Source organism: Hippocampus comes, unplaced genomic scaffold (assembly GCF_001891065.2).
Source record: "Hippocampus comes isolate QL1 unplaced genomic scaffold, H_comes_QL1_v1.1 scaffold7, whole genome shotgun sequence".
NCBI classification, from domain to species: Eukaryota; Metazoa; Chordata; class Actinopteri; order Syngnathiformes; family Syngnathidae; genus Hippocampus; species Hippocampus comes.
In genome coordinates, this window is record NW_017842060.1 from 2,885,703 (window position 1) to 2,909,320 (window position 23,618).

Genomic DNA, 23,618 nt, shown 5'->3' on the forward strand with positions numbered 1-23,618 from the left:
GTAGGTCATTTTGCGTCCAAAATATGGAAAATTGACTTGTGTCAAATAATGAATGGGCTCTTTGGACTTTCTGCCTTCCCATAAAGTTCACGAGGGACGTGCGAGTACCGATTCCAGAAATCAGTATCGGTTCATCGTTCACCTCATTTTCGAGGTATCTGGCCCTCGTGACGGCTGTCGATACAAGGCGACAATACCGAAGGCCCCCCCCAAAAAGTCGGATATTGGCTAACTCTTCCTCACCAGTACTTGGCGCTAAACTGCCACGGTTTGACACATGGCGGACTCCACGCATATCTGAAAGGAATCAATTCCCTGTCATTGTGTTCGTTGAAATTTTACCGTGAAAAGGGCATCGATACTTGGGATCAGTGGCCGTGAATGCTCCAGGTTGAATACGCATCATGGCGTAGATCTGAAAACAGTGGTGTTGAAAATCCCTCCTTTTCAAATCAAAAATGTCAAACGCTGAAGCAGAGCTGGACTGTTGTTGGCTGCGCAGATGCGTATTTTCCACACACTCTAAAAAAAGAAATGCCAGCGATCCATTTTCTACTGTGCGGAAACTCAAATCGGAGACATTTTGGCTGCTTTTGCGCGTTAAAAACGACAAAACAGTGGTCTCAAAGAGACAAAACGCAAAGCAGATCTGCAGTGTCGCCGGATGCACAAAATCATCGCAACGCAAAGAAGAGATGCTTTTGTTACTTTTTGCATCCATGACAGAATTCAAACTGCCGCTGCCAAAACTCGAAACACGACTGTAAGCAGAGCTGCAAAAGAATGACATCCATTCGTTCTGCGCATTCTATCAAGAAACGCAGACACGGCGGCGGTGTTGGAGGCACGAACCGACGTTGGCTCACTTCCCCATTTTTATCTGCTGAGTCACGTGAAAGCCACCTGCGAGGAGACAAATGCTCCACGTCGGGCGCAGTCGTTGATTTGTGTACTTCCCAGCCGTACCGCGTTGGGGCCAGCAAGTGAAGCAGAGTAAATGTCGGCCTCCCGGCGGGGAGGGGTCGACTTTGTAGCGAGTCTGGAACAGTGGGCGGGCGGGAAACACTACAAGTCGCGGGAGGGGGCCGATGACTTCCACATTTTCTACACATCGTTTGATGCCTTCCATCCTATCCACAAAGGAAAGTCATTCCCTTTGCTTGTCCATGTGAAAAAATACCCAATTTGTGTTCAAAATCCAAACAGTTAGCAGAGCAGTCATGTTGTTGAAGGCAATTACAATCGTTTTCTGCGGCGTCATGGATAAGCCAACTGCCCGAGCGTTGAAAGCTTTCTGGTTTGTGTGGCAGTAAATGTGGAACTCCAGTCTCGGACACACGTTTGTAGCAGACGAGGATTTCCGAGGACTATCTCGGAAATGTTCATTAATGCCACAAAAACAACATTCTCGTCATTTTCACCCAACTAGAAATATGGCCGTATAGTCTGCACATTTTTGGGGAAATAACAGTGGGCGAAAGAGAGAGCCTTGAGGAACACCGGGTGAAATATTAACCGTTGGCTATCGAGGATGTGAGGTGAGCGGTTTCAACAGAACTGATAAGTGCATTGTCATGGTTGATCTTACTTGTCAAGACACCCGGCAACTCTTTTTAAATGGTGTGCAAAATGTCATAATACGTTTTCTTTCATTTTTGCGGGCTGTTTTGAAAAGTTCCTCCATGCGTCATTGTGGCAAAACAATCGTTTGCTTCCACTTCAAGGCATCGACGGTCATCATTTTCCTCGCACTCAGTCATGCTCCAGTCGCGGCAGCCACGTCGGATGGCGTCGCCGCACGCCAATTAAGCCCGCGCGTGATGGAAACCAGAACTCCCGATCCCGCGCTTGGAAAACGACACACAAACACAACCCGCTCTGATTTAGGCCGCCGTCATTTGTGACTCGCACGGATTCCTCCAAACCGACGGTTTAAGTTTCACTTTTGCCTTTAATGTGATTTTGATTGAACACACGTGTCGCCCCCCCCCCCCCCCTCGGTCATGACCACGCCACCTGCGAGGAAAGAAACGCGCGATGTCATCCGTAAGCCGGCGGCGGCGATCGGTGATTTGTGTGCTTCTCGGCCGCGTGTTGCGGAGGCGAGCGGGAAAAGCCGAGTAAATGTCAGCCTCGCAGCGGGGGAACACGTCGTTGCGGCGACGCGCTGGCGGGAGGACCATGTTGCATCCATATTTTAGACTTATTTTACGAGGTTCTTTTAAATCGGAAACACAGATGCCGTCTAGATTCTTATTTGGCCCTTAAAAAAATAAAATAAAAAATAAATCCTGGTCCAAAAAAGGGCAAATGACTTCAGAATTGCACTTGAAAGCACATGAGGGATTTTGTGAGAGCTGTCTTTTTAATTTGTTCCAAGAAAATGCAACCTTTACAGTCACGCTGTAGTATTGTGAGGACAAGAAAGTCGCAACATATGAAAAGCACACGTCTAAAAATGTCAATTTAAGAACGTTCGTTAAGCTGCAATATTGAGGTAAAATAACCTTTTGGGAGAACATTTTTTTATCCCCAAGAAAAATGGGTTAAAATTATTTCATTAAAAACCTTACAAAGAATATGACCATTTTTTTTCATCATGTTTTCAGGAAAAATTGGGAGTGATTTTGGTGAGAATTCCGCAATGATCTGAAAAACGTTTTGACAAAAAAAAGTGATACAAGAAAAGTTGTCATCTAATTGAAAGAATATCTTCACAACATTATGATAACGTTTTTAACGTGCAACATGTGTTTTTATACCTTGGTGGAAAAAAAAAATCTGAAAGTGAAAAGATGATATTATGAAGAGGGGGCAGGGGAAGCTTCAATTTTCTGAGCAACATAAGATGGCGTGCCTCTTCAAGGTGTTTGTGTTTCCCCATCGGCAGGCGATGCTTCTGAGTCGCGACGGTCAGTATCTGCTGACGGGCGGCGACGGCGGCGTCATCTCCGTCCTTCGGGTGCACGACCTCAAGCCGCTGTTTGCCTACCCGGGCTGCGATGCCGGCATCCGCTCCATGGCCATGTCACATGACCAAAGGTCAGCAAACTGCAGCCGCTTCACCAAAACACTCCCGGTCGCCATGAGTGCCTGACCGATTTTATCTGCTTTCTGATAAAATCATCATAATTGATTTTTTTCACACATATGATCACACTATCACAAGATGACGAATTGGCAAAAAAAAAAAAAAATCTGCCAATTTTTGTCTGTTAAATGAATAGCACACGACAAAGTGTTATACAGCAATCAAACGCCCTTCCTGCGATTCATATCTTTATTGTTGTGTTAAGGGCGCAAAAAATATAGTTATTTTACCCATTCGCTATTAGATTAATCGGCTGATTAATCACTTCTCGGAATTTTCCTCTGCCAAAAATCGGCATCGGCCACAAAAAAAACAAAAAACAAAAGCTAGATCGACCCAGTCCACGTAGTCATCACCTCACTTCACCAACTGCTGAAAGTTCCATTTAAAATGTACCTGAACAAAAGTTAATCCATTACTAAATAAATAAAAACAGTTCTTTAGCATTACACATAACTAACTAACTAGCGTATTTTCCACACTAAAAGGCGCACCGAAAAGCCTTCCATTTTCTTAAAAGCTCACAGCACGCCTTAAAATCCGATGCGCCTTGTGTATGGTCATTACGGTAATATGTCGACCCCAAAACGGCTCCTTGCTCGAGACATGCTGACAACGCAGAGTTCAAACTTAAGGCGATCGGTTACGCAGTTGAACACGGACATAGAGCAGTGGCGAGAGAGTTCAACGTTTACGAGTCAATGTTATAACTTGCTGTTGGTTAAGTGAACTGTGTCGCTGCTTTATTGAATACGTTTTACTGACATCCGATCGTTCTGTTTGCATTTCCTTGAGCGTAGCTCCATCTAGTGGGTGCATTGTAGATTGCGTCTTGTAATGCGGTGCGTCCAGTATATGAAAAAAATTACAATCTAGGCCATTCTTTGAAGGTGCGCCTCATAATCCAGTGCGCCTTTTAGTGTCGAAAATACGGTAACTAACGAAATAAATACATAGGTGTTGCGGGAATGATTCCAGAAATAAAATAACTGCCCGTGTGGTTGATGTGATGCAGGTGCATCATCACGGGCATGGCGTCGGGCAGCATCGTGCTTTTCTACAACGACTTCAACAGGTGGCACCATGAGTACCAGACCAGGTACTGACCCCAAACCCAACCAACCAAAACCGCATCACACGCGTGACGCAAACATCACCCTGTCAGCGGCGCCGTGCGGAGTCGATGCTGAATGTATCCCAGCAAGAAGTTATTTTTCAAAACCGCCACAGAAGAAACTGATATATATATATACATATTATATATTTTCTAGATGACAATGAAGAATTTTTTTTTCTGTGGGGGGGTGTGAGGGGTTGCGCTTGGTTATCATGTGGTTTAAAAACAAATCTATTTTTAGCTGTAAGAGTCTATTTTCCTCTTTTCGTATCACACGTAACAATGCAAATATTTCCCGCGTACTTTAGGGTGAATGTTGTACTTTGTGTGTGCGTGTTTGGGGTTGATGAAGTTGCAACATTTTCACTAGTTGCTAATCGAAGGGGCTTTATACAAATATGTATATAAATCTATATCAGTATATAGATATATACACTTTCACTGTTATCTTCCGTATTTAAAAATGTTCATCTGCGCATCATTGGCTTACTTTTTTTGTTGTTGTTGCATAAATGACTGAGCAATCGAGAAACGACGTGAAAAAAGTTCACCGGCTAACATTAGCGAGGTAAGAGGAAGGTTTTCTCGCTTTACCGTGTCACGTGACTACATCCAACCAGTCATCACGAGAATTACATCGTTAAACTGACATCTGATGGGTTTTTTCCTCCCTCTTGTGTTGTGTGTGTGTGTGTGTGTGTGTGTGTGTGCGTGCGCGCACGTGTAGGATTCTGACAAATAAATGGAATTTTCTAACGTCAATTTATGGCCTGACTGGTGACTTGCCAAACATCCAAAAATGGAGACATTCCCCCAAGGTTTTTTTTTTTTTTTAAATGCAACACGGGTGTGAAGCACTTGTCAAAAAGTGCAAAATACTAGTTTCGGCATTCACAGGGAAGCCTTACGCTTTACACTGTCCATGTTTTGTTTTGGAAAAAAAAAATGCAACACAGGTGTGAAGCGGTTCTCCAAAAATGTTTATCCACAAAATTGCAATGTGTAGTCATTTTTGAGTCGGTGAAGAAATATTTCACACGGGTGTAAAATATGAATTATACATCAGAATTTTGGTTTTGCAATTAAACAAAAAACAAACCTGCAAATGCATTTCACTTTATACAGAAAAAAACGTAACACAGATGCGAAGCAATTCTCATAAAATGTTTTGACGTGGCGAAATGATTCAGTGAAGAACAATGCAACGAGTTTGTGTTCAGTGATTCACAGTAAAAGCTAAATTTTTCCGTGAAACAGTGCTCATACTAATAAATAGTTCAGGGAAACGGGGGACATCAAAATCTGACCGCATATTTCCGTTCATAGTAAATACTTGACTGTGTGGGTTCAATTCAACACAGATATGAAGCAGTTGTCAGAAACAGTACGGCTAAATAGTCTTTCAAGGAAAAGCTAAATCTGCAAGCGCGTCTCAATTCATCCAGCACATTTTTGACCTTGCGAGGCAGGCGAGGAGCAGTTCTCAGAAACAACACTGGACTTATATCGTTATTTTCTGTTAAATGTCCCGTAAAGCGCTTTGTTACGGCTGCAGCTATTGTGACGGCGCGATATCACTAAAGATGCATTGTATTTAATTATACAGCTAAAAATAAGTTCAGTGATTCACAGTAAAGCAAAACGCTAATATAGGTTTCTCTTTGTGCTTGGAAATAAAATGTGAGGCGGTTGTGAAGAAGTTGTCAGAATGTGATGAAATAGGAGTTCGGGTCATTGGCCAATAGTTTGGTTCGACGAGGAGACTGAAGTGTGTGAGTGGAGAAAGACGCTTGTTGCCCTCTTGTGGCCAATCGGGGTACTAACGAAATTATGAATAAAGTATTCAGGATTTGGTTCCAGCCGTATTTCAAAATGGAATTATGAAAAAAAAATAGTCCCTTAAATTTCCGCATACAATACTGCAAAATAAATGGGAGATAATTTTATTTATTTATTGTAAGCGGTAAATTACTGCTGATTTATGAAAAAATAAATTCCACTTCTTCAAGTCAATAGTTAAGAGTCTAAATAAATCCTATGACATCATCGATTTGGGTATGCGGTTGTCTGACTGAAGCGAGGCAATGTACAGTCAGTACAAATGCACAGTCTCGCAATTCCAAAGCACAATCTGAAATGTGTCGTCAATTAAAATGAATTCTGCTTGACAAGACTGATAAAAGCAACATTCACTCCACTTGAGTCCTTCCTCAATAAATACAAACAAGTCTCGTTTGGCTCAGTGTCAGACCTTGCCATGTCGTGTTTCAAACCCCCTCCATGAGCTCCTGGGCGACCCCCGTCCCCTCGATGGCGCCGAAGCCGGGCGGCGACGGGGGCGAGGCGGAGGATAAGGGCGGCGTGGACGGCGGCGAGGGGAACGAGAGCGGCAGGAAGACCACGTGCTTGACGGGACAGTCGGGGGTCGTCGGCGACGACGAAGAAGTCGGGGCACTTGGAGAAGCGTCCGGGGATTTGGGGGGGTCCGGTGATGGCGGCGGCTGGGCGGCGAGCTGGAGGGTCTCCTTATCAAGGGCCGTCTTCTGGTACGAGAGATGAGGAAAAAGTCCCAGTTAAGGTTTCAGCGAATTGCAAGAAGCTTCTCTTGGTTGGAGCCACCAAAGTCTACTTTTCAAAATGGTTATATTAGATGCAATCTATTCCATGCCTTTCATGGTGCGTGTATGTGATTTTGTTGTAGTTTTTAGATATGTATATTTTAAGAGCAAGCAACAGTTATTTCAAACGGGCAAAAGGGGTTACAACGTTTTCATTGCCATTTGGTCCCAGACGGTCAGCACAAAAAACTGAGCTGTTTTTCAGGGGCCAAAACAACATCCAACCGTTTTCTCAATCAGCTTATCCTCAAGAGGCACGCTGGAGTTTATCCCAGCCGTCTTCGGGCAGTAGGCGGGGGGGGGACACCCGAACCTGGTTGCCAGCCAGTCATGGTGCACGCATAGACAAATGACTATCTGTGCCCACTCATGCATGACGAGGGACAATTTTCAAAATGTTCCATCAATCTGCCAAGCACGTTTTCAGAAAGAATGGACAAAACCTACGCGGGCACGGTGAGAACACGCAAACTCCGCACAGGGAAGGCCGGAGCCAGAATGGAACCCACAACCTCTTCACTGTGACGTCAACGCACGAACCAGTCGGCCACCAGGCTGCCACGAAAAGAACATTGTCAGGCTAAAAATAACTCGATCACAGCTTTTCTCTTTCTCCACTAGATGGCATCAGAGCTCCGTTACAGTGAGGAAAAAGTGGAGCGGGTGGGACGCTTTTCTTTCTTTCTTGAATATATTTTAGTCAAGAGCTCATTTCACACAGCAGAAGGAGCAACATTTGAAAGACAAGCGCGAGTGTGACGATGAAGAAGAACAGGAGACGATGGCAGGAAGTCAAGTGTGACGTCCGGAAGCCGGCCTCTGAAAATCCCAGCAGACGTGTTTTGGGAGGTTTTAGCGGCAGGACGACATGAACTCTCATGTCCATTTCCAACAAATATGAACTACAAATTCTGACTTAATCCCTTTGGTGACCTTCCCGGCGAGGCGTTTGCATGTTGCATGGCCGTCGGCTTCCTACGTGCCCGCAAACGGCCTAATTTTGAACGTTGGGTCGACTTGGGCCTTGAAACGCTTTGCGATGTTCTCTTACCATAATGAGCGAGACGGCCGCCGTGGCGTCGCCTTGCTTGGCCGTCGAGCCGAAGTGCGTCCTCAGCTTCCCCGCCACCTCGGCCTTCATGTTATTCTCGGCCTTGTTGACGTCCTCCTGAAAAGCGGCGCCGCGTGAGCACGGCGGGCACTTCGTGCGCCCAACGAACGTGCGTGCGGCCCTACGAGCGAGTGAGATACCGTCACCCAAGGGTGCGCCTGGACGTCCCGCGCCGAGTAGCGAGCCTCCGCGTTGACCAGCAGCATCTTGCCAATCAGCTCCTGCGGTGGGACACGGTGCACAAACGCAATTCCAAATGTGTCGATGCGGCTCTCGTGAAAAGGTGCACATCGTTAGATGAGCCCAACCTTGGCGGAGTCGCTGATGTCGTCCCAGTAAGGACTGGGATAGTCCACCCGGCCCAGTAGAATTTGCTCAAACAGCTCCTCCTGCTGGTTGCTCTCACTGAAACGCGCCGAGCAGAGGCGGTCGTGAACACGAACGCAATCGCACAGTCAAATGTGGAAGTGGTTAATTTGTGAATTCTCGTCCCGTCGGGACGCACCTTCGAAATGGAGGGAAGCCACACAGCAGGACGTATGCGATGACGCCCGCGGCCCAGATGTCCACCTTGACGCCGTAACTGCGGAGCAACGCGCGGTGTTTTGAATTGTTCGCGTGACGCGAACAAACAATACAAAGTGGCATTGACATCCGAACAGCTGGCGATGACATTTGCGGTTTTAGAAACGAACACAACCGGTTGAGCAACACATTTAGACAGACAATGAAGCACGACTCACAGGCATGTATTATTTTTCTATTTGTCCTCGACGACAGTGATTCTCAAAGCGTGGTATAACTACCACTAGCGGTATGAAAAGAACAACTGAATTAAATGCTCAAACGTCCTGATGTTAGAGTGGCTTCAACCATTTTTTAAGACATTCGGTATATTACATGTGTTCAGTGTCATTCAGTTGTATTTAACTTTTAAGTAAGCAAAGATATGCACGTAATCTTTTTGCACTGTTAAAATGCTCATTTCGATTCATTTCAGCAATTGAAAGTACCGCAACTATATTTCTTTGCAAATGGACGAACGCGACGACAAGACGAAGCGCCTCACCCCGACTCCGTAATGATTTCCGGCGCCACGTACGTGGGCGTTCCGCACACGGTGTACAAAGGTCCTTCCGCCACCGTCGCCAGGCCAAAGTCGCCGAGCTTGAGCGACTTGGTGCCGTCGGGATTTTCCAACACCTGCCGGGTACACGGCATCGGTGACGGCGCGCCGATGCGGGCTGAGCCAAAATCAAAAACTGACCAGTAGGTTTTCCGGCTTGATGTCTCTGTGGACGATGTTCATGTCGTGAAGGTAACGCAAGGCGGCGGCCAAGTTGCGCACCATGACGCCGGCGCTCCTCTCCGTGTATTTGGCGGACGACGTGATGGCGTCGAATAAGTCGCCGCCCTGCAAAGCACGCCGGTAACTCACCAATTTATCAACTTGATCACTCCACAATGACGTTGACAGAGTGGCGTTGACTAGTCGCGAACCACCAAAGAGTCAAGAGGGAAAAATTGATCCATTTTTTGGGCACACACGATCAAATGGAAGGACAAAAGGTCTGTGATTATTTTCAAGTATAAGGGGCCAGTAATTGCACATCTATACCACAAGCTGAGAGAGATCAGAAAGCATCAACACCATGCAGCTAACATGTACACAATCATGAGCGCATGTTACATAGAGGACAGGATTCAGTCAATTTTCAAACAAACCAAGCAGCTAGCACATGAGGCTCATCCGTCGTGTTAGCATCTATCACGAGCCTAAATAACATGCCAGCCGTAGGTACGTCTTTGAATTTCACTTTTGATGGTGCCCGAGGTGCATTGGAAGACGACAAAACAGGCCGCGGATTGGAAAAAAACAAACAAAAGCAATCAATTCAAACGAACACCACCACCAAGATTCCACCAGAGGGCGCCAAAGTAACAGTTGCATTGCTTCTGCTTTTTAGCAAAGAATGGCGGATAAGTTCATTCATAAAACGAACTGTGGATACTTAGGCGACGCAGTCACTGCTCTGTATTGAACATAAATCAACAGTGTGCGTCAAACGTGTACCTTGACCAGCTCCATGACGAGACACAACTGCGAGGGCGTGTCCACCTCCTCCACCAGCATGATGATGTTGGGGTGCTTCACCCGCCTCAGCACGGACACCTCATTCTCGATCAGGTGCTCCTGCCAAAACACACTCGGATTAAAAACAGGATCAGGAATGAATAAAGAAAGAAAAAAAAACCCATTAACAGCTACCTTGTCGCGGCACTTGGCCTTGTCGATGATTTTCAGGGCAAACTCTCTTCCCGTGGCCCTGAGCAGACACGCCGCAATTAGACGGCAGCCATAACCGTAAAAAGAAAAGCATTTGAAGAGCTCAGCGGGGAGCAAAGACAAAGTTAATGGAGCGAGAGAAGAATTAGCAAAGAGCTCGGAGAAATTAATGGACCCTTAAAGGAGGAATTCACTGGCAAAAAAAAAAAAAAAACGCTACAATAAGTGAATGCTGCTGCGAGGTTGTTTATGCGATACAGTGGCGGCGCTCACTCCACAAAAGTCGGCAGTTTGGCAAACAGTGAACATGTCGTCAACAAAGAGGCTTCAAGCTGTTTGGAAGTTTGCTGTTCAATGAAAGCCGAAACAAAGACAACTACACGTTTTTGGAATTGAAGCAACGACATAAGTTGCGTCTCACGACAATCCATTTAGCTTAATGCTAACATATAATTGAAGACACCATTCAAACGTTAGCGGGTGGCATCGGTAGTTTCGGTTTTTGAACCCTCTAAGCCGTGGATCTTTGTCGGGGTGGGGAGGAAAATATATGCTCCTCCAAAATGTTGATAAAATATTTTGGCACATTTTTTTTTTCTACGTAGACATTTCCAGACAACATACTTAGTCTGTAACGTAACAAACAGTCTTGCAGTTTCAGTTAATTAGCTCCCTCTATTGGTGTAAAGTTGGCACTGCAGTCAAGCAATGAAATAAATTAGATGGGGGGGACTGTAAATATGACGTTTTAATGTGACAAATTTCACATTTTAAGGTCATGAATCTCAGGTTTTACGTAATTATCTTCGAAACTATAACGATAACCTATTCTTGCAAATACATTGTTTACGTTTAGGTCTGAGTTAAATAAACATTGGATGGGCTGGGTCACTGCGTTTTTGTTTTGTTTTGTTTTTTGCGCTACTTATGGTGCTTACCACTGTACCAACAGGCTCATCGAGGTGAACATACCTCTCGACGCACTCTCTCACCACAGCAAAGTTGCCGTCTCCGATGACTTTCCCGATGACGTATTTCTCCAGGACGACGGAGGAGGTCTGGTCGCTATGGTGACCGTTAACTGTAGAATTGAAGCACAGTATCAACAGACGACGGTCACACGGGTTCTTTTGGACAGGATGGCCAGTCCGCATTGTTGCGGATGAGAAGAAGAACGTAACGGAAAGGAAAAGATGAGAACGGGAAGGAGGGTAGAGCATGCGATCTGGAAAGAGAGAGGAAGCAAGATGATGAAAGATGGCGGGAAGCGAAAAGGAGAAATGAGAAGACCGAGCCAAAAGGCGACAAGGAAACGGGAGCGGACGAGAACGAGGAAAGGAGACCGGGGCGTACCCTCTGGACTGGTTGTCTCCCCCTGGTGGTCGTTGAGCGAGCCGCTGACGTTTGAATTGGAGCTGTGATGTGAAGGAGCCGTCTACGGAAGTCCCAAAGGAACAAATATCATCACAGTTGGCCTTCAAATCAAATCGATGCTGTAATCACCGTGGCAACAGGAACCCGCCTGTCTTATCTAACCCATTGCGTCTTTCATGCGTGTGCTTTTAAGACCACATTGAGGGACTTGGGTTGATGTGAAGTCGGCAGCTTCCATGTCACCGAATCCTAAAATCCGTCGCTAATTCTCGACTCGGCCTACGAAGGGGGCGTGCGCCTTTGCCAATTGGCTGCATCAGCCGTCTCAATCTAGACTCTGTGTCGTCTGCAAGCATCAATAATCCGGCGATAAAGCAGATTAACATTTCCACGCGCCAGGAAATACTCCCAACATGCCAGCCGCGATACAGAATTGATTTTGAAGTAGGTCAAGAGCATCGCGGGCCTGCCTCTGAGCTACGCATCGCCTACCTTGAGAGCGGGGAGGCTTTGCGGGCTGGTGGGCGACGGCGTGGACGACTTGGCGGACCTCGACGTGGCGACGTGACCGTTTACTGCGTGGAGAAAGATATAACGCTTGTGCTATCGCGTCTTTGTGTATATTAAAACAAAACAACAAAAAAAAGGCTCGGGGTTAGCATGCGTTGCATGTCCTAAACTCACCCGGAGATTTAGAAGGACACTGAGCGGTGGAGTAGCGGGTTGCACGCCTCGCTAAAAGCCAAGATGTGGATTTGGAGAATAAGACAAGACGGGAGAACAGCCTGGAAGAGCGCCACGTTGTGGTTTACCTCCGCCAGGAGACTTGCTGCGTCGCGAAGGTCCAGGACTCTTGCTCGTCCGGTTGGTGGTGACCGAACGACCGTGTGACGACTTCAGCACTTTGCACTCTGCCAAACGTTGAGACAAGATCAATGGAAATGTTGTCGCGATGGTCAAAGAAGGCCTACAAAGACTGAGAGTCGACCGCACGACGGCACATCGTCACGATGCCACGACGATACGGAAGCGTGAAGTGATGTTCACTCATTTGTGATGAAATTGTACTTTAGGTTCATGGAAGACTTTAAGTGTCGATTTCCGCGTTCAATTTCTTTATTTTTTTTCTAAAGTATGTTTCTCCACATTTCTTACAGAACGTAAATATACAGAAATGAGCTCAAATGTTCGTTTTCATCGATTGTCCCTTTGGCAGATGACAGTTTGATGCAAATACGTCATGGACAGAGAGAGGCTAATGTGAAGTGTCTTTTAACAAAACAAGTGCGTTGGTTTTGTTTAAAGCTTGAAATGATTCACGGTGGCTGGTTGAAGACTCCAAATTGTCTTGGATGTTCATAAAAATAAAAGAGAATTTGACGACCAATGTCAGTGCTGGTGTTGGCGGGTCAGGACTGCAAAGTGTTTCGTAAATAAACTCTTTGCCTTTATTTCAGCATAAGCCTAACCGACACATTTATGCATTTAAAAACGAAAAAAAAAAATTTTTTTAAATCAGATATCGTTTATTGTAATGCAGGTTCATTTTGCTTCGGAAGAGGACCTTAAAAAATCAAATCAAATCATCGCTAATTAACCCTTTCATGCACCAATGATGATAACCCGATAACACGATTGGCTGTCCACTATCACAATACTGACGAAAAAAAAAAAAAAATCGTAATTTGATTATTTTCCAGCATTGTTCAAGCCCTACTCTCAACTGTATTAGCTGTTGACATGACATCAGTGAACACGGCATTGTCTTGGATTGGATCGGGAAGCGTCTTGCGTCGTTTGTTCGGCTGATAAAACTGCAGGGAACAAAAAAAAAAAAGGTGCAACAGGATGTCAACGCTTTGGACCGAAATAAACTTTTGATTCCTTCCCTCGAGGGTGCTTCGCATTGGCCACACTTCCCGTTCCTGACCCCTCGTCAACCAATCAATGAACGAACTTAAATCAATACCTCTCTCTCTCTTTGCACCAATCAAAAGCGGAGCCTTACAAAAACAAAACTCCGCCGCAAAAAACAAAGAAGGGAAACACCCACCGCATACAGTACATACACACCCACGACACGCTCTGTGGTCCAAAGCACCAAAGAAGTTCGCGAGCACGAGTGAGAGGAGAAAGGCGACAGTGGACAACACCTGCAATAACACGACACCAAACCACGACGACAGACGGACGCGTGCGCAGTTAGTCGGGAGGGGGCCTACCCGTCACAAAGGCTGCGGAAGCCTTACCGCTGTGATCCAACGCAAAGTCGTCGTGGGCGTAGCGGTACTTCTCCGGGCCGCACGCGATGAACACGTCGTCGTCGCCGAAGAAATCCTGCAAGCACGTGATCTGGAACAAAAGCGCGCCGAATTTTTGGTGCATCTTGTTTTATGATAAAGACGGTCGAGCAATTTCATGTTGATGGGATTTTGGTGACTCTGAAATTTCTTGGCTGCTTCTTCATGGAATTGGCCCCTCCAAAATGGCTACCTCAATATATATATAGATTTTTTTTTTTTTTTTTTAATGGGCGGGGAGCATGTGTGCGTGGACCGGCAGGTGAAATCAGGTAATTTTTGGGTCGCTCCATTGTCGACGGGCGACTTATTTTTGCTGGTCGAAGTGGGGGAAAAAAAAAAAAAGGTTATTTTAGTGAGTGAAAATTAAATATTAACAGGAAAAAAAAAACAAGAATGAACTGAAACTACATCTTCTGATGATAAAAACTAACTATAATGATTCTCAAAAGCCTCCTTTGTGAATTAATATCACACATGAGCTTTCAAGGTTCATTTTAAACGGATGTATTTTGATATTGCCGTCCATCCGTAGAGAAGAAAGGATGTCAAAGTTTTAGTAAAACATATATTTTTTTAAATCTTGCACTCAACAAATATTCCATGTTTAAATAAAACTAAGACTAAAACTAATAAAAAGGAAAAGAAAATGAAGCAAGTCTGGGAAAAAAAAATCTAAAGTTCATAACAAACAGGCATGTTTTAAAAACTAATGTAAACTGAAAAAAAAAAAAAAAAAAGTCAAAACAAAATAAAAATGGCAGCGTCATGAAAAATCCAAAACTATTCCAACCCGGGTGAGAACAGAGAAGAAATACCAAGCATCCAAATGCGTCCCTCCGCTGCTGTTGTACATGTAAACAGTGGGAAGGGAGAAACTGCAAAAGATGAGTTCAATGATCGCCTCCGCATGTTGGTAACCACGTCATCTTCATAATCGCATGTTGCTGCGTGCAGTGTGGGTGCGAGGTGTCCCGAAAAAGCAAACGCCACCTAGAAAGGAGCGGCGGGAGAGAACAGCCGAAAATAGCTCAGGTGGGCAGCAGGCGCAGTCATCGGTGCTACTAAACGGGACTGAAGCACATTGACTGAACAAAAAGAGGGTCCGGCGTGTCTGCTTCCGTCCACCCGTGGGATCCGCTTTTAAGCGCAAGCGCCGCAAACCACAACATGTTTGACATCCTTAAGCCGGGTAGCGTGATTTTGTTGTTGGAATTCGCCAGCTGAGCACCACACCGGGGAGACGAATGTTACGGTTGCCGTGGCAACCGACGCCTGCAGGGGCGGCGGCCTCAACAGTCACGGCGTGGCTATTGCGGCATCGGGGGTGATCGGCACGGTGCCGCGAGGGGCGATGACCGCCGAAGGACGACTGGCGTGGAAACGTCGCCCCGCCCCTCGCGCGAGGCACGACGGATGCCACAATGAGGTCAAATCTTCGGTTCCTCCCGGCCGACGAAACCAAACACGCACCCAAACACCAAAATTGAGGACATGACCGACGGATTGCACACGGTGGGCAAACTGATCGCCAAACGGGGAGCGAGACCCGACATCTCGGATCATTCGCCTCGGCGGCCAACGAGAGACGAGCGCATCGGCGCGCGCATTGGAGAGGACAGTTGGAGGTTGGAAAGGGGTCAAAAAAAAAAAAGGAGGCCATCTTTGTCAGCCGGGATTAACCATCACGCCGCCAGAAAGGTTGGAACGTCGTTGGGAATGACGCCTTGTCGCAACAACTCAAGCGCAAAGCTCGTTGAGCCGCGCGTGGCCGCAATGGCAGGGCAGGAAGACAACGAGGCACGTGATGGGGGGACGGAAACAAATCTGGGTGGGCTCTTTGCCACTTGGTAGGATTTCAAGCCATTTGGTGGCCTGGTTTTTGTTGGGGTTTTTTTTTTCTGTTGTCACGTTCTTCGAGACTGATTCCGAACTGTGCGCTGAAACAGTTTTGTGGTTTTGCGTCATTGAGCAGAGCTGATAGAATCGGCGCTACGAAAAGGTCGAATGAAGGCGGTTCCGTCCTCGCTTGGAGGCTCCAAAAACGCGGCTCACCGCTGCTCCAAAAGCCACCACAAAAGTTTCCGCAAGACCTGCTACCAATCGACATTCCTTGCCCTTCACGTTTGGCGAGCTGCACAAAAAAAAAAAAAAAAATCCCCACTTTTGTCTTTCCGACCTGCCGAGAGGCAGTTGTCGGACAACAGTAATAACACAGCCGAGTGGCGGGGGTTCCGCTCCCCCAACGTGATGCCGACTGGACCTGAAAAGAGCGTTTGAGAGGCTGATGACATCATACAATGGAACACAATAGACGCCGTCCCCATTCTTGCCCCGCCCCGCCCCCAGCCTTCAGGCTTTCTACACACAACCCAACCAACCCCCAAAACAAAACAAAACTGTCTCTCTGTTGTCTGCTGGACTTTTTGCAACTATTTGGAGTGTGGGAAAGTCAATGATTTAGCCTCGCAAACTTTTAGCAGCGGTTCGAAAATGCTCGATAACTTCCAGCGTGACGTGCGGTCGGGACAAAGCAAATTTCTCCTCCGATGACCTAAATGCTGGCGCTTTAATCCACACTTGGCCCTGAAAACTATCAGATGGCATCCCCGTGCGACGCTGACCGCGCCAATCTGTCTGAGGCCGCTGCCGCCGTGGCACGTTGCCCCCCGATGACGAACCTGATCGTCGGTGAAACCTTTTGACGAGGGCTGCTTTGGAGAATCGGGGCCAGCAAGGCAGCATGGAAGATGATGCCACAGTCGTTCAAGGTGGAGATAAGCCAAAATCGGTCGTGTCTTTGATCCGCAATGTTGCTGAGAGCCATAAAATGGCCTTTATTTGCTGTTGCTCGGTTGATCACCCGATCAGAGACAACGTGAGGCTTCATATTAACACCAGTCAAGTTCAAAAAAGTTAACAAATTCAATGGCGTAGGCAAAAATAAATAAATCCAAATTTTAAACAGCCTTCCTATTGGGGCTCATTTGGACGAACTTCTTCGAAGGATTTCATCAAAGTATGAGCGCTGAAATTAATCTAAAACGGTGTCATGGGGTCATTTTTTTCCCCCTATCTTTCCAGGCCCATTTTTTCGCAGATATCTCCTCCAAAATGGCTGCTTCCAACAAACCGATGCCCTTTTCAATCAGCAGTCCTAACCAAGCTTCATTTGGTGTCATAAAACCCGCAGCAAACTAGGCGGGTGAAAACCAATCCAAGCCTTGGCGACATAAATTGATGAAGCCGACACGGATGAGAGGCAAAACGTCTTTAAGACAAAACAAAGCGGTCCCAAGTTGCGATACTCGTGTGACCCGATAAACGGGCGGGGGCGGGGGGTTTGGGGCCACTGAACTTTTGACCAACAAACAGGATCTGTATGAGTCCCACGTTAGTCTGAGGCGATACAATCGACAACAGGCGGCACGTATCCAAAAAAAAAAAAAAAAAAGAGGGAGAAGCTCTTTAAGAGCAGATGTTCCAATTATCTGCGCTAGGGCCCGTTTCCTCTCCCTGCCGAGTTGTTTACCTTCCGAGTTGCAGATACTGAGACCTTTGGGATAGAAGTGGACTTGGTGGGTGCTAAAACGGTTCCGTGCGAAAAGGTGGAAGTACACAAAAATATCAAGGAGAGTGTGATCACAAAAAAAAAAGAAAGAAAAAGAAAAAAAATATCGGGACCGCGACCTTTGAACCCGCGAGAGAGGTGAGGTTGATTGTATGATGAGCTCTTGGTGAAGTTCAACAACGTAAAAATGAGATTCTGTCTTCAAAGCGGCGGCTGATAAGCGGCGAGAATGAACATTCAGTCTGAAGAGGACAAGTCAAGAGAGAGCACCATTGTGCGCACGCACGCACGCACGCCACCTGACAGCTGAGCTTGGGCGCTCCCTTCCAGTTTATCGGTCTAATTATCCGGTGGTGGCATGGAGCCCCAGTAGATTGCGGGGGGATCATGCGGGCACGTGTGCGACACCCCACTACTGTTTGTGTGCCTGCAGTTGGTGGGACTCCAATGGCGTCTGCAGGGCGGGTGGCTGGGCCCCCCCCTTTTTTTTTTTTTTTTGAAGGAGGAACAGATGGTAGGCTGCAGCTGGGGGGGCGTCAGCCCTCAGAGGGTGTGTTGTGTCCGCTGTGTTTATTGGCTTGGCTGAGTGAGCAAGCAAAGGGCTTTCAAGGAAAATAAAAAGCGGCCTTTGGACTCCAGGAGATAATGTTGAGTGAAAATGAAAAAGAATTGACGATTTAACTTCGTATGAAATGTTGATTACAGACCGGTAAGTAGTTTTTTGCTGTTGTTGTTTGTTTTTTCAGGGATGGGTGGGTGGGGTGGTCGCACGTGCTCAAGCACTCACCTCATCAGATTTTAAGAACGCGTTGCAGCAATTGAACAAGAGGGACGAGTTGGAACGGGGTGGGCGCGAACTTGACTCGCGCACGACGGAGGCCTCCAACGTGTCTTCATTTGCGCCTCATCGACGTGACTGCGACATGTAATTACGTGCGCACGGGATTGTATGCGTTTTAATTACTAAGACCGCTGACACAGCTGCAGCTGATAAATCGCTGTCTACACCGGATCCCCAAACTGCTCAAAATGGAGTGCGCTACTCGGCCGCGACCAACAGGGGCGCCCCGAAGTCAGTCTGGTTCTGACGAAGAACGATGTGGGCAGTTGACCTCGATGGAGGGAATGATCTGTGAACGCTGCGTTAATTCTGCTGCACACGAATGGCTTACTTGGACTTCTGGGGTGAAGCATCATCGAAAATGAAGCTGATTTCTGATGTCATGGAGACAACGGGGAGTTTTTTTTTTGTTTTAGGGCAAAGTTGACTGTATGTGCGCAGCTGCTGCGGCAGCCATGTTTCAGGCCACTGTGGACAAAACGCGGGTGAGACGGCGATGGGCAAACATGACAGATTTGACATGTTTGACCTGACAAACATTTGAGTGAATTCGTTTTTGATGGAAAACTAGTTGGATCATTTTTTTTTTCCCCGGCAGTGTACACTGGCAGAAGCGGCATTCTGGACCAACTGGAGATGCTTAATGGAGGATTACTTGACTCCAACGTAAAGTGCATTGCAGTAATTCAGCTGGGATGTGACGATGGCATGAATGACTGCTTCAAAGTGCTCATGAGAGGTTTTACTTTAGCCAGCTGCCTAAAATGAAAGAAGCTGGATTGATCAACGGCACCAATTTGCCGGTCCAATTTAAAATGCTGACACCGATGCTCATGCTGCCAGGCCAGGCCAGGCCAGGCCAGGCAGGGGATTCGTTTGACTCTGCCAGGGCAACAAAGAAGCTCCAAAGCTGCCAGCTGTCCACTTGTCAAACCGCGGCTACCGTTGCCCCTGGCGCCATATTGGAAACGAAGCCCTTCAACACTCCATCGGGCATTCAACAAAGAGACTTACTTGCTTGCCTTGTAGCGTGTAGAGCCTCTTCACGGCACCCGAGTCCAGCTTGACGGCGTCTGTGATGTCGGCGAGCACCTGCTCAAAGGAGTGCGCCGTCTTCCTGTTGAGCAGGACGCGCACGGCCTTGCGCGGTTTGACGCCGCTGCGCACCACCGTCACCAGTTTGGGCTTGATGAAGTCTTTGGGCTGGCGCTGCTGCTGCTGCTCGCCCCTGGGCGCCACCAGCGACGACAGGGAGCGCGACGTGCCCGTCTTGCTGCCCACGGCCCAGTTAGGGTTGACGTTCTTGGCGTAGTCCACGCGGCGGAAGGGCTCGTTGGAGGCGCACACGTAGCTTTCTCCTAGAGGGGAAGAGAAAGGCAGTGGAACATTTGGTTCGGGGACCACAGAGAACGTCAACGAACGTTTGTTTGATTGACACACGCCACTATTTCTTAGGGCAGGGGTCACCAACCTTTTTGAGAGTGAGAGCTACTTCGTGTGTACCGATTGTGTGAAGGGATATCAAATTGATACACGTCTGTAATAACATTTGTACAAATTACATTTAATAATATTAGGAATGTGTTATTTTGCATACTTAATGATTTTAATTTTCAGGCTCTGATCATCTTAAAGATGCGGGCACCAGGTTGGTGACCCCTGTCTTAGAGCTTGCGTCGTAAAAGCAAGAAGAGACCGTGGAGCGACCATCGGATGTCCATCCGGACCGAATTGGCCATACGCAGTCTTAAATTGAAAGGGCTAACAAACTTTGTCAGAGAGCAAATCTAATGAGCAAACAAAAGCTCCTCAAATCAAGAGATCGCCCGGGCACTGACGCGTTCCTCATTTGAAGGCCAAGTATCGAACCACGTCAACAAAAGGCAGGCTCGGCCTTTTCAACATTGGCCCGCTGAGCTGCTGCGCTGGCCTTCATCCAAGGCGAGATTTTCTGCCAGCATTCCAGTCGGGGAGTGGACACGCAAATATTTCCCCCTCAGAGCGAGCACAAAGTGTGAGGCTGGCAGCGGATCGGTCTGATTGCGGCGCTTGAATTTTGATCCACTAAGCACAGCTGATCAATCCGCCTCTGATCAGGCGATGTGCATGTGGGAAGCAGTTGATGAGCGGCGCACAGGCTAATCCTTTCAAACCTACGTGCCAGGGCCACGCTGACGTTTCCTAATGTGTGTCAAGAGGAACGAAACGGAGCTTCTCGGTGTAACAAGGCCGTTTTGACGAGGTCTCCCTTGATACTTGGCTTGATTCGGCTTGCTAATTATATAGCGAGGCCACAGAAGGAGGCCGGGGACTTTTATGCGGCTGTCATTAAACTATTGGGGTGGGGTGGAGGGGGGGTGGATCGTCTCGCAACTGTGTAAGGACCAGTGACACGATTATTCTCTTGGGGTGACTGGATCTCAGGTGCGGCAAAGGGAGGTGCCGCCCACCTCCAGTCGCCCACGGGAGACAAGTCTGCTGTCCGCTTGCGGACGACAGATGCGGTCAAAGCAGCCCGCCAGCGATGATGAGACAACCCGAACATTTTCAGGCTGCAGTCCCGGGAGTCGATTTTCTTGGGGCGTCCAACAAAAAGGCTCAAAGCTTGCATAGGCGCCAAAGGTGTTCTCGGACTTGTACCCGTGAACATGAACGAACTACACAAGAGTTGGCTTGGAACGCTACCCCGCCTGATTGACTGTGACAGATGGAAAGGGGCGAAAAATGGACTCTAATTTGATTGACACAGAGTAAATTGTGCCAGTGTTAAAGCCCCCCTGCCCCCCCAGGTCTATTTGCTAAAGTCTGCAGGCAGAGAGGAAGCCTTTCAAGGTGACACGCTATACATTTTTAATCACAATTTAAAACTGTCTTTAAAAATAGTCTCTGCTGATCTTCTGTCACAAGTACACAAAAGAATAAGATTGACAACACTTGTCTCAGTTGTTGAACTCATTTGGTGGTACGGGGGCTGGTTCGCCCTCAGGCGAATGCTGAGTCGGGCTTTCGTTACCATAACAACCGAGCCCAGAGCTAAAGTATCAAAATGAAGCGGAGGGCTCGTCGGTCTTGTCAATTGAGGGACCTTGATGACAACTTGAGTACGTTTTTCACTCGTCCGCCCCTTTAGCATCCAGGCGAATGCATGAAAGCCAACGCTGGCTAATATAAACATTTCTACCACCACTATCACCCCTCCTTTTTTCACCGGAGCAGCAACGTCCGGCTCAGTAATCCCATCCAGTCGCGAGTCAATTGCTCTCCGTTGGATTTGCACACACAAAAAAAAAAAAACCAACTGTCGACAGACCTCAATCGATGGCAGCGAACCGCTGAGCCCTGCGAAAATGTCGATTCACGCAGTGGGAAAGATGGCAAGAGGTAGCTCGTCGGCTGATTTGAACTCTTCTCTGGATATCTTTAAAGCTCTGTTTTCGTTTTATTGCAGTCCAGAGGTTTCACTACTTTCATCCCGACCATAAAAAGTGAGTTGAGCCTGTGAAGTCGGCGAAAACTTTGTTATGGAGGAATTACTGAACTGACGTTGAATTGCACTGGGGAATAACATTTTACAGTCAAACAAATTACGACCAATTGCAGCTGTAAACGGCAATGACTGGGCCCTCGCGCCACCTTTTCATGGCGAGCCCTCAAAATGGTGAGCAAATGTTGACGCCCACATTAGATGGCAAAAAGGCTTTGCAATTTAGCGGTGCCCATCTGACCTTTTTCACTGATCAACACAGAATTCAGTATACATGCAGGTGATAACTTATTGCAGAAAGTAGGGGTGTCAAACTCATTTTTGCCGAGGGCCATGTTGAAGTGACCGTTTTCCTTGGAGGGCCATTATGACTGTGAAAGCATTTAAAGAAGTCGAGAATAATGGTTGATTCAACGATTGTTTAAGTTACTGTAATGAAGGGTTTGGTAACAAGAAAATGCTTACAATATCTCTCTTATTTATTACATACGAGAAGTTGAAATTTTGGTCCAGATTTTAGCAATCAAGGTAGAACTTGACATGTTTGATTTGCTTTCCCGGGCCACATGAAATGATCTGGCGGGCCAGATCTGGCCACCGGGCCTTGAGTTTGACACTGGTGGTCTAAGATGATACATACCCAATATCGAAAATGAGCATATTTTTCCCCCTCGGTCTAAACAAGTAAGTGTAACTGACGACTAAATTTTTTCTTATGGCGTTTCTTGAAGCCAGAAGTTGACGTTTGAAATGACTTGAATTTTTGTGTCATGTCTGTGATCAACTTTCTTTCCACACATTTAAACAGCTGAGTGAGCATCGTCAGAGACTGGTGATTCCATCACTTTGGCCAGGTGTTCGACTTTTGGGCCAGACGGACACTTGGGAAAAAAAAAGGCTCCCAAATTGTACGCTTAACCTTGCTTTTTTATCTCACCACCTTACCCTCCACCAGCTCGTCGAGGCTGCTGATCTTCCTGCCCCCGTCCAGGGCGTACAGGGTCCGGACCCCCTGCGGCAGGTTGACGTTGTCCGACAGCGAGCGCGTCAGCTCCATGAGCAGCGCGTCCATGGAGCGGAAGCGGTCGGACGACACCGCGTACACCAGGCCCTTAAAGTACTTGTCCCCGTTTCGGTAGAAGCGCACTTTCCTGGCCTTCTTCTCCGACGTGAGCGACTGCAGGGTTCGAGTCCGGTAGAAGCTGCAGTGAGCGCTGTGAGCCGGGCTGGCCGTCAGTCCCGCGCCCCGGGAGGACCCTGCGCCGGCGGCGTGGAAGCCCGCAGCCCTCGGCATCCGATGCTGCTTGCTGTCGCGCTCCTCAAAGTGCTTGAATTCGATGCTCCTGCTCAGCGACATGTCGTGCGCTGTTTTAAACCCAAACCAACTTTCGGTGACGATCGGAGAGCCAAAGGTTGCTACAAAACGAGCCCAAAAGCGGTTCGAGTTAGTTGCTTCGACATGTTTGAGTTGTCCTGAAGACGACGAAGTTGGTCCAAAGAAACTTTAAAGAGGTTCGAGAAGAGTTCCATCAGCTTGCCGCGGTTCGTCTGCGGCCAGCGAGCGTGAAATGTGTCAAATATATTGAATCAATGGATGGTTGGATGGATGGACAGCGCGTGAGCGAGCGAGGGAAGCCCGGAAGCCCAACCCGCACTCACGTCTCAGGGTCCTAATGTCTGCCCTTTTCCGATGAGACTGAAGTACAGTACAGTACAGTTTTTGGACACAGCCGTGGAGGTTCTTTAAAGGGGTTACAGTACAGTACACGTTTTTGGACACAGCCGTGGAGGTTCTTTAAAGGGGAAGGGGGAATCAAACCCCCT

General features: G+C 47.4%; 2 protein-coding genes across 13 annotated transcripts in view; one reads left to right on the plus strand and one right to left on the minus strand.

Annotated features, from left to right (window-relative positions):
• The window catches only part of lrba (LPS-responsive vesicle trafficking, beach and anchor containing), a 180,274-nt gene extending 175,304 nt beyond the window's left edge, over positions 1 to 4,970 (plus strand). For all 8 annotated transcript variants that reach the window (XM_019861882.1, XM_019861874.1, XM_019861876.1 and 5 more), the window contains 2 exons: positions 2,891 to 3,042; positions 4,107 to 4,970. In XM_019861882.1, coding sequence (XP_019717441.1) covers positions 2,891 to 3,042; positions 4,107 to 4,197 — 243 coding nt within the window. In that variant the 3' untranslated portion in view covers positions 4,198 to 4,970. The remainder of the gene's footprint in view (positions 1 to 2,890; positions 3,043 to 4,106) is intronic.
• Positions 4,971 to 5,186: 216 nt separating this feature from the next.
• Positions 5,187 to 23,506, minus strand: dclk2a (doublecortin-like kinase 2a). 5 transcript variants are annotated; one of them, XM_019861886.1, is made up of 17 exons: positions 22,740 to 23,506; positions 19,325 to 19,668; positions 13,848 to 13,950; positions 12,411 to 12,509; positions 12,283 to 12,333; positions 12,091 to 12,173; positions 11,578 to 11,659; positions 11,197 to 11,305; positions 10,207 to 10,264; positions 10,012 to 10,131; positions 9,205 to 9,351; positions 9,007 to 9,140; positions 8,443 to 8,520; positions 8,246 to 8,342; positions 8,063 to 8,158; positions 7,878 to 7,994; positions 5,187 to 6,751 (listed from the first exon to the last, which is right to left on the minus strand). In XM_019861886.1, the coding sequence occupies exons 1-17, from the start codon at positions 23,149 to 23,151 to the stop codon at positions 6,476 to 6,478; spliced, it is 2,406 nt and encodes an 801-aa protein (XP_019717445.1). In that variant the 5' UTR covers positions 23,152 to 23,506; the 3' UTR covers positions 5,187 to 6,475. The 5 variants fall into 5 exon arrangements, with proteins under 5 accessions (XP_019717445.1, XP_019717444.1, XP_019717443.1 ...); XM_019861885.1 differs by having other exon boundaries at positions 8,078 to 8,158; positions 13,821 to 13,950; XM_019861884.1 differs by having other exon boundaries at positions 5,187 to 6,748; positions 13,821 to 13,950.
• Positions 23,507 to 23,618: the final 112 nt, after the last annotated feature.